The following is a 9,401-nucleotide window of genomic DNA, read 5'->3' as shown; positions in this document are numbered from 1 at the left end:
TTTCTCTGCTTCTGCTTCCCACGGACTACGCGTCCCGTGTGGCTCTGCGGCAGCGGAAGCGGAAGGGAGTACGGAGGTACCAGCTGGTCTCCGTAGGGGGGGTAGGGGGCTCCATGAATGGACGCGGCGGTGGCGGCGGCGGCAGCGGGAGCGGCCTGAGCTGGGCGCCGGAGCCGGCGCCGGGGGCTGCCCGGGGCCCGCGCCGCTGCATGGGGGCGGCTCGTGGGCCCTGAAAGGAACAGCGGGCGGGCCGAATTGGGAGGGGCGGGGCCGGGCGGCCGCAGGCCGGAGGCGCGTCGGGCTGGAGCCGGTCACGATGCCCCGAAGGAAGCAGAGCCACCCGCAGCCCGTGAAATGCGAGGGGGTCAAAGGTCAGGGGTCAGGGGCTTCGAGGTGGGGAGGAGCAGGGGTGGGGTCAGTGGCGTGGGTTCAGGTCGGGGTGGAGGGGGGACTCTTGAGGGATGAGGTGGGCGATGTGGTCTCCTAGTTTCCTACTAAGGGAACCCGAGAGGGTCTACGAGTGTGGGAAGTACGGTCTGCGAGGGCGGGCTCGCTGGGTGCGGATGATGGGCACGGTTCCTGAGGGGGAATCTTCAAGCCCCTTCCCCTCTTCAGTGGATACCGAAGATTCCCTCGACGAAGGACCTGGGGCCCTGGTATTGGAAAGTGATTTGCTACTAGGCCAGGATCTGGAGTTTGAGGAGGAAGAGGAAGAGGAAGAGGAGGAAGGTGACGGCAACAGCGACCAGCTCATGAGCTTCGAGAGAGACTCTGAAGGTGGGTTTGGGGGAATTAGTTAAGGAATAATGACTGCTTTAACCCCAGCCTTTAGGTGGCGGTTTAGGGGTTAGTGCCAGTAAGCAAAACACCGTTTCCTACCACAACCTAGGGCTGCTTTAGTTTAGATTTGAGCTAGATCTCTTCATTTGCCTATTGGTCCATAACTTTGTTATGGGGCCTGGTCCAGAGGTGGTATGAAGTGGACAGTGGCAGAATCACATAGAGCAACTGGTTAAAAGTAAATGCTTTTTTAATAACCTTGCCCCACTCCTTAGCTCATTCCTTATATGAGTTTACTTTTAAAAAGTTCAAGGAAGCAACCTCATTAAAGCTAGTAATCTAGTACTGTCTAATCTAACTCTTTTACCTGCAGCATAAGCCCCTTCTGTGTTGAAGTTTTAGTCTCTACCCTTAAGTAGCCTTCCACGTTCCTCTTCCCTGTGATCTTAGCATCACCCCATCCTAATTTGCTGCACTCCTTAACCACTTATGCCACTTACAAAGGTGTTTTTGAGTCACTGAGGGAATCCACGTGAAAAAGAGAATCCATCCTTTAGGCTTAAGAGTGATATTACATGCATTACTCTTTCCTTTTCCCTCCAAATAATTTTTATTTTATCATCAGCTGCAAGAGACCGTGCTGTATGTAGCTTAGAAAAAAATCTCAGGTGTCTGTCTTGTGTATTTTTACTTTCTTATCCCAAGAATCAGTTAATTACTTAATTATTGATTCCACTGTGAACCCATGATCTTTTTCCTTTCACTGGACTTATATATAACTGTCATCAGTAGGTCAGTCCAGGCTCAGAGGTAGATAATTCACATTGAATTTTTAGGATCTCTGAAGCGAAGGGTGGATCCAAGCAAGTAGGGAGACCACAAGCGAGAAAGGGAATTTGGAGCCTGGTCCTACCCTGTGTTGATGTCTCTTCTCATGTCTGTCTCACCAGGAGACTCTCTGGGGGCCAGGCCTGGGCTTCCCTACGGGCTGAGCGACGACGAGTCTGGGGGCGGCCGGGCACTAAGCACGGAGAGTGAAGTTGAGGAGCCAGCCAGGGGTCCAGGGGAGGCCAGGGGTGAGAGGCCAGGCCCAGCCTGCCAGCTGTGTGGGGGGCTGACAGGTGAGGGGCCGTGTTGTGGGCCAGGAGGGCCGGGTGGGGGGCCCCCGCTGCCCCCACGGCTACTATACTCATGCCGCCTCTGCGCCTTCGTGTCCCACTACTCGAGCCACCTGAAGCGGCACATGCAGACACACAGCGGGGAGAAGCCGTTCCGCTGTGGCCGCTGCCCCTACGCCTCAGCCCAGCTCGTCAACCTGACGCGACATACCCGTACCCACACTGGCGAGAAGCCCTACCGCTGTCCCCACTGCCCCTTTGCCTGCAGCAGCCTGGGCAACCTGAGGCGGCATCAGCGCACCCATGCAGGGCCCCCCACTCCTCCCTGCCCGACCTGTGGCTTCCGCTGCTGTGCTCCACGTCCAACTCGGCCTCCCAGTCCCACAGAGCAGGAGGGGGCAGTGCCCCGGCCACCTGAAGGTAAAAAGCCAGGGACCAAAGAACCTGGGACATGGGTGGGTGGCCTTAGGAGTACTTGGATTCATAGTGCAGGTCTCGTTGTTCCCACAGATGCTCTGTTGCTTCCAGATTTGAGCCTCCATGTGCCACCAGGTGGTGCAAGTTTCCTGCCGGACTGTGGGCAGCTGCGGGGTGAAGGGGAGGGCCTGTGTGGGACTGGATCAGAACCACTGCCAGAGCTGCTGTTCCCTTGGACCTGCCGGAACTGTGGACAAGAGCTGGAGGAGGGGGAGGGTAGTCGGCTGGGAGCTGCCATGTGTGGGCGCTGCATGCAAGGAGAGGCTGGAGGGGGTGCCAGTGGGGGACCACAGGGCCCCAGTGACAAAGGCTTTGCCTGTAGCCTCTGCCCCTTTGCCACTCACTATCCCAACCACTTGGCCCGGCACATGAAGACACACAGTGGTGAGAAGCCCTTCCGCTGTGCCCGCTGTCCCTATGCCTCTGCTCACCTGGATAACCTGAAGCGGCACCAGCGTGTCCACACAGGAGAGAAGCCCTACAAGTGCCCCCTCTGCCCCTATGCCTGTGGCAACCTGGCCAACCTCAAGCGTCACGGTCGAATCCACTCTGGGGACAAACCTTTTCGATGTAGCCTTTGCAACTACAGCTGCAACCAGAGCATGAACCTCAAACGCCACATGCTGCGGCACACAGGCGAGAAGCCCTTCCGCTGTGCCACCTGCGCCTACACCACAGGCCACTGGGACAACTACAAACGCCACCAGAAGGTGCATGGCCATGGTGGGGCAGGAGGGCCTGGCCTCTCTGCCTCTGAGGGCTGGGCCCCACCTCACAGTCCCCCCTCTGTTTTGAGCTCTCGGGGTGCAACAGCCCTGGGTGCCACTGGTAACCGTGCTCTCCATACAGACTCACCCTGAACTAGGTCTTTCTCCCCCAGGCTCTGCGGATTAGCCCTGACCCTCCTGTATGTTTTATACAGATGGACCAGAAGCCACCTTCTTCCTCCCCCGCTGGCCAGGGGCTCCTCACAGACTAACCTAGGCACTATATGGACCAGCCCAAACCCCATGGGCAGGGGGCCCATATGGACCAGGGGGCCTTGCCTTGACTGATGCACATCATAAGCTCAGTGGGAAGGGCCCTGCATTCACCTCCACTGCTCCCAGGGGCAGTGGAGGAACTGGCTGGGGGACTGCCCAGCCTCACACCTGTTTATTTAACTTATTTCAGTGCTTTATAATAAAGGAGACACTAACAAAGCCATGTCTATGCTGAGTTGGCAATGGCAAGCACAGCTCGGCCTCACCCTTAGCATAGCAGTCCATGCTGGGATGGGAGGAGCAGGGGCAGTGAGAGGGAACCGGAGGTAGGCAGCAGTCAGGCTGAGTTTAATGAGGGGGAGCTGGGCCAGACCATACACAGACCTCTGCCCATCCCCTTGGCTCATGGCCCCAAGAAGCCAGAAGCAGCCTTGGGGGAGCTATAGTTCCTCCCCAGGCAGGTAGCCATGGTCCCGTGGACTTTGTGCAAAATACTAAATGCTAATTTGGCATTGAGGGCCAGCTCTGAAAAGAGCGGACGATCCTGTGTGTAGCCAGCCTCAGGGTGGGGAAGAGGGGGAGGCCCCTGGCCAAGAGGAGAAAAGAGGAAGATAGAAAGGAAGATACCCCCGGCTTGGGGGATGCAGGCACAGGGCAAGTTTCTAAACATTCCTCCGGGATAGTGGGCAGACATCCAAGCACTGGAGATCACAGATCCTCATCTCCAATGCCCTCGAAGGCGAAATTGCCGTGGACATCACTGGCACTGGCATCTGTACTGGGAGTGCCAATCCCCCGCAAGCTCACGGCACTCAGCTTGCTCTGTAATAAAGGCAGGGTGGGGGGTCAGAGGGCTCAAGCCTCCCTGAAATCCCCTACAAACACCAACCTCACCAACCCTCGTGGGAAACTCACTGAGAGTTTGACCATGGACTCCCGGCTGGCATCAGGTGACTCCTGAGGAAGAGGAAGCAGAAGTGTCAGGGATTCACTGGGGGAGGTGAGGCACAGGCTGGGGGCTGGGGGCTGGGTTACTGACCAGGGAGAAGTACTTACAAGCAGTGGTGGGGACTTCACTGCTTGCTGGCTGTCTGAGCGTCTCAGAGTGCCTCCTACCCGCCGGCGCAGCATCTGAGGATGGAGATGAGATGCTGATAAGGGTGGGTTCACTCTCTTTGGGATCCCAATCCCTCCCCCTCCCTCTCAGGAGAAGCATCACACCTAGGACAAAAGGCAGGGAGAGCACAACCACTAGGTGCTTGGTCCACACTTGTGCTTACCTTCCTGATACTGCCACCGGATTTCTTCACCATCAGTTCATCTACCATGGACTGCAAGCAGATGCTCATCATGATAGCCTGGGGACAAGGAGCGAGCTCAGCCTGACTAGAGTGTCATCCTGAGCCCAGCACCCCTAAGACAAGGGCTCCCACTCACATGGAGTCCTGGAAGCCCTAAACTTGGGTATCTAAGAGAGATGGTGCAATGGGCTCCAGAGGAGGCCTGAGGGTGGGCTCACACCTGGGGGCTGGTGATGGTGACCCACTGGAGCCGGTCCTTGCTCATGAGGTATTCAAAAGCCAGTTCCAGGCGTACTTCACCTCGGCCCCGGCCTGGGCTGCTTGTGCCTCCACTAGGCAATGGCACCTGGGAGACGAAGGGAAATTTGGCTGAGTGCAATCTGCCTCTCTCCCTGAAACTCAAGCCTTGCCAGGCCTCCATCCCAAAGGCCTTCCCCTCCTACCCCAACTCACAGAGGAAGTGACCCGCCAGCATCGCATGCGGGTGACCCGGAAGGAGCCTTCACGGAGTTGCTGGCCAGGCAGGCGGAGCTGGAGGCTGAGTTCACTGTTGCCTGCGCTCACCACCACCGGACAGTCCTTCTCCGGGAAGTCAGCCACACAAGCATCAAAGCGCAAGTAGCCGTAGTGCCGCAGTGTCTGGGCCAGCCGCAGGAACTGAAACCCAGTCGCCATGTAGGATGGGTCAGGAGGGGAAGTAGGGCAGACCAGACCTCCCTTGGAGGGAGACAGGGAGGCAGGGCTCACCTCTTTCTTGGAGACCTTCTCTTGCAGTGATTTGAGCTGTCGGTGCTGCTCCTTGGTGACCAGGATCCACCCACGCTCAATGTCTGATACTGTCTACAGTGGAGACAAGGGCAGGGTGGTTCAGGGCTCCCAGTCAGAAGTCCAAAGAAAGTGTCCAGTTATCTCTGGCCAGCCTGACCCCTAACCCTACATCTGAGCATTGAGTCCTTGACCATATCAGCTTACAAAGTAGGGAGAGTAGAGGTTGTGCCAAATGCCCTGAGAGTAGTCTAGGAACTTCCCCATGAACTGGGAGTAAAGACATGAAAGAATTTTTTTGGTTGAGTGGGACATTCAGAATCATTCTCAGGGGAAGGGTTCTGAGGCAGCTCCAAGCTCACCTGAGCATAAAGCAGGTTCAGGCCAACCCGGTTCTCCATGACATCGTCATCATAGGCAGAGTCCCAATAACTGTGAGGCCAAGGGGTGGAAAGGGGTAATGGGGCTAAGCTGGGGGAAGGCAAAAGGTAGAATGGAAAAGGGGCAAAACAGGAGCAATCTCGAACTATCAGGCCAATGGTGATACAGTGGGAGGAAACTTGAGAGGCCTGGTAGAAACACCCAGCACTACCCACTTGTCCAGATTATTCTGTCTCAGTACATGGCCCCATAATGCAATCCAGCACCTCCCTCCTCCAAGCCCAGCCTGACCTCTTCCTTAGCACAATCTTATACTCTTGACTCCGAAGACTGGTAACAGACACATAAGGCAGCTCAAACTCTTGCAACTTCCGTACAACTATGATTTAAAAAAAAAAAAGAAGTCATGAGACTCAGGAGAGGGAAATCAAGACAGAAGCCCTGAGGAAATGCCACATTACTAGGGGAGACAGGGAGGCAAATTCACTACTGGAAACAGAGCAAAGCTGTAAAGTCCAGGGAAACTCACACGAAAAGGCTCCATCCTCTTTTTCTCGAACTAGAAAGAGACTAAAGTATCCAATCAAATCATCTGGAAGATCCAGCTTTGCAGCCACAGCCTGGGGACAGGGAAGGAAGTACGCTCATTATACTGGGTGGTTCCAATCACCCCAAGCCTGGGACCCTGGGGTGCAGGGGGTAGGAGGGGCAATGCAAAACAAGCACCTCACCTCCAGGACGTCCTCAGTCTGATCGGAAGTTAGCACATTGACCAGAACTTTCTGCCCGTTGCTGAGCAGCACTTCCAAGGAGACCTCTTCTGTGGGGACCTGCTGTGTCTCCTGGTTGTGAGCATACACAGAAATGGTTGGCACCTCCTTGTTAACAACATGTCCACCATCCAGCTCTGACCCCTTCCCAACTCTTTACTTCTAGGTCCCTCTGGTGCCTTTATTCTCATCTGCTTAATTACAGGTTGGGTTTCCTTGATTTAATTGGTACAGCAGAAGCCCCTTTCCATTAAAAAAAAGGTGCCAGGGTGACTCTCCTGTAGCCACCTCATTGAAATGTGGCCCTATAGAGAAATCTTTCCCTTAAATCTTTGTCCTACCCAAACCCTTACCTGCTGTGCCCGACGCAGGAAACTATTGAAGGTCTCACTGCTCCCAAGCAATGGGTCTTGCCGAACTGTGGGGACAAGAGAATGATGTTCTAGTAACTTAGGATTTTCTCTTGGCTTCCCCCAACTCTCTTCTTGGTTTGTCCCCCAGACCTCATTTCCTGGGCTGATGGTGGCCTGCCACATCTCCCAGTTGGCCTCACCTCACTCACTGTTTGCATAAATTCTTCACCTGCCCTGCCCTTGGCTACCATGTAGGTGAGTCCAGTCTACAAAACTAGGGAATAAGGTTCACCTAAAGTACATCATACAAATTAAGTTCTCCCCACTGATCGAAATTGCTTTAAGACTATTTAGTGTTATACTACTATTTCTCATAGATGTCAGTGCCCAAAATGCTTTCCTAGTACCTAGAGCATCCTTGCCTGCTATTTACTTTTGCTAATTAAATAATAGACCAAACAAGAGGCTTCCCAGATCTAGAAATTACTTTAGAACTTTCTATAGAACAGTGTCAGCCTAAAGTCCCCTCCAACCACTCACCAGCTTGCATGTACTTCTCTAACTGCTCTCTCCTCTGTTCTACCTCGGCAGGTGTCAGAGAGAAAAGCTTCTTTGGGGGAAATGCAGGAAGCACATTGGCCCCATATTCCTTCCGAAGCTATTTGGAGAAAGAGATACAACTCTTCACACAACACAGCAAATGAGAAGAGGCACTCCACACTCAAAATGTTCTCTTGGGCTCCCCTTCCCTCTCCTCAGTCCCTGCTCCCCTGCCTACCCTGGTCATCCAGGAAATGATTCCTTTGGCAGAGGCAGCATCCCAAGGGAGCTGTTCTTTCTGGTCTACAGTGTATAAATCAGCCCCTTCACAGCATAGGGAGGGTTTGTTTAGGCCAGGGCCTAGTGAACCCCTTGATTATCAAGCAAGGCTTTGTTCATTGAACCCTCACAGCAAGCAAAGGGCTTTGTAAGGGAAGTTTATGTGTACAAACAGTTAAGTAATAGCTAAGTATGTTCACAAAGTATCTTAGGACTTAAAGGGACTTTGCAGATCAAGGAATCCATTTTTCAGTTGTGGAAACTGAGGCCCAAAGAAATCAGGGAACTTGCTCAGGGTTGCACAACTAGTTATCAGTAGAACCAGGACTCTGTATCAAGTTAAACAGAGCTCACAATCTGGTGAGAACAGAGAAACATTACATCACAGACACATAAGAATAAATGAAACACCTACACCCACTCAGGTGAGTCAAGGAACACAGAAGGAAATTGGTGAATGGTTTGTATGAGCAGGGAAAAGAGTTTCAAGTTGCAGCTCAGATGACAGAAGGATGTTTTGGCAGCGGAGGGAGGAAGGTTGTCGTTTCCTCCATGCACAGGCAAAGGCAGTGTACAGGCTGTGTAAGATGGGAGCAGAGAAGCAGGAAGGAGGACGTGAGTGTAGGGAGGAGCAGTTAAGAGTGGCAGACATTAAGCTTCATAGGGAGTTCCCCGGAAATGTCAGACGATAAGATAAAGCACCAGATCCTCCCCTGTGGCAGTGATTAAAGGGGAACTACATCCTACGGGAAAGCGACGAGGGGGAAAATGGAAACACTGATGCCCAGGTGTAGGAAAAGGCTTGAAGCTGCCTCAAGGCAGGGGTGCTAGTCCCACCTGCTCGTGCAGCCCCAGGAGCTGGCTGTAGCGCACCCGACAGTGCAGAACTCCATTCACGTGAATGTTATAGGCCTGAGGACACAAAAGCAGGCAAGCATTTTAGGGTCGCGCGGTCTGGGCGACCCCCTTGAGAACCCTGGCCGGAAGTTGCTTGGCACAGCTCTTCCTGAGTAACGTGCCGAGATCTTCCAAATGTTTGCCAGTCTGTTTTCCCCGGAGCCAGGTCCAAAAGCGGAAGGACCAGTCGAGAGGGAACCCCGTGCGCTCGAGCTGCAGTCTTCCTCACCAGGAGGCCCGCCAAGTCGCCGCGGCCCAGCCGGGGTAGGCGACGCGGCCAAACAAAGGACCTACAGGAGCTGGGGCGATCTCTGGACGAATATGAGATGTAATACAAGCTCCCGGTGAGGCCGTCGGGGTCGGCGGCCTGTGACCCAGGCCCGAAAGGTGGTGGCCAGACCTCGGAGGCCACTCAGGGCTCCGGCCCGTTATCCCCGCCCCTGCCCCGCCGGGCTCCGGCCGCTCCTCACCACGTAGGCGGAGCCGCCGCTGTCCCCGCTGCGGGACTCGGTTTCAGGAATGGAAAAGTGCATGTTCCCTGCGGCAGGGCCCGGCCGGGCTCCGGACTGTGAGGGCCGCAGCGGCTTTGCACGCTCGCCTCCGCTACTCAGGGCGTCCCCGCAGCCTCGCTCGCCATTTTGGGGGGGCTTGGGATCGGAGGTGGGAAGGGTGGGAAGGGACGTCGGCTCTGAGGCGTAGCGCCCCCGGTATCCTGGGATCTGTAGTCCAAACGGCTTGCGTTGACTGTCGGGACTGC

The 9,401-nt window shown here is 54.9% G+C and overlaps 2 protein-coding genes across 3 annotated transcripts; one reads left to right on the top strand and one right to left on the bottom strand.

Annotated features, from left to right (window-relative positions):
• Positions 1–90: 90 nt before the first annotated feature.
• On the top strand, positions 91–3,577 carry ZNF513 (zinc finger protein 513). Of its 2 annotated transcripts, XM_010948478.3 has the most exons (4): positions 91–371; positions 616–777; positions 1,731–2,318; positions 2,409–3,577. In XM_010948478.3, exons 1-4 carry the CDS (start codon positions 317–319, stop codon positions 3,233–3,235), a joined length of 1,632 nt encoding a protein of 543 aa, XP_010946780.1. In that variant the 5' UTR covers positions 91–316; the 3' UTR covers positions 3,236–3,577. The 2 variants fall into 2 exon arrangements, with proteins under 2 accessions (XP_010946780.1, XP_045367748.1); XM_045511792.2 differs by lacking the exon at positions 91–371 and having other exon boundaries at positions 451–777.
• A 108-nt stretch (positions 3,578–3,685) lies between these two features.
• Positions 3,686–9,400, bottom strand: SNX17 (sorting nexin 17). Its single transcript, XM_010948477.3, has 15 exons — positions 9,115–9,400; positions 8,585–8,659; positions 7,469–7,586; positions 6,929–6,993; positions 6,537–6,647; positions 6,335–6,425; positions 6,097–6,184; positions 5,787–5,856; positions 5,407–5,499; positions 5,113–5,316; positions 4,880–5,005; positions 4,639–4,716; positions 4,415–4,489; positions 4,274–4,315; positions 3,686–4,180 (listed from the first exon to the last, which is right to left on the bottom strand). Exons 1-15 carry the CDS (start codon positions 9,175–9,177, stop codon positions 4,067–4,069), a joined length of 1,413 nt encoding a protein of 470 aa, XP_010946779.1. The 5' UTR covers positions 9,178–9,400; the 3' UTR covers positions 3,686–4,066.
• Position 9,401: the final 1 nt, after the last annotated feature.

This window comes from Camelus bactrianus, chromosome 15, assembly GCF_048773025.1.
Source record: "Camelus bactrianus isolate YW-2024 breed Bactrian camel chromosome 15, ASM4877302v1, whole genome shotgun sequence".
Classification (NCBI taxonomy): Eukaryota; Metazoa; Chordata; class Mammalia; order Artiodactyla; family Camelidae; genus Camelus; species Camelus bactrianus.
The sequence above is the reverse complement of the archived record's forward strand: the minus strand, read 5'-3'. Positions and strand labels throughout refer to the sequence as shown.

Bases quoted from the DNA above. Each gene is read 5' to 3' on its own strand.
- ZNF513 (XM_045511792.2), top strand. From the start codon at position 462: ATGAGGTGGGCGATGTGGTCTCCTAGTTTCCTACTAAGGGAACCCGAG. The intron at 778-1,730 runs GTGGGTTTGGGG...CTGTCTCACCAG, and splicing joins CTTCGAGAGAGACTCTGAAG to GAGACTCTCTGGGGGCCAGG. The intron at 2,319-2,408 runs GTAAAAAGCCAG...TTGTTCCCACAG, and splicing joins AGTGCCCCGGCCACCTGAAG to ATGCTCTGTTGCTTCCAGAT.
- SNX17 (XM_010948477.3), bottom strand. From the start codon at position 9,177: ATGCACTTTTCCATTCCTGAAACCGAGTCCCGCAGCGGGGACAGCGGC. The intron at 6,185-6,334 runs GTGAGTTTCCCT...TTTAAATCATAG, and splicing joins AGAGGATGGAGCCTTTTCGT to TTGTACGGAAGTTGCAAGAG. The intron at 4,316-4,414 runs GTAAGTACTTCT...CCTCTTCCTCAG, and splicing joins TGAAGTCCCCACCACTGCTT to GAGTCACCTGATGCCAGCCG.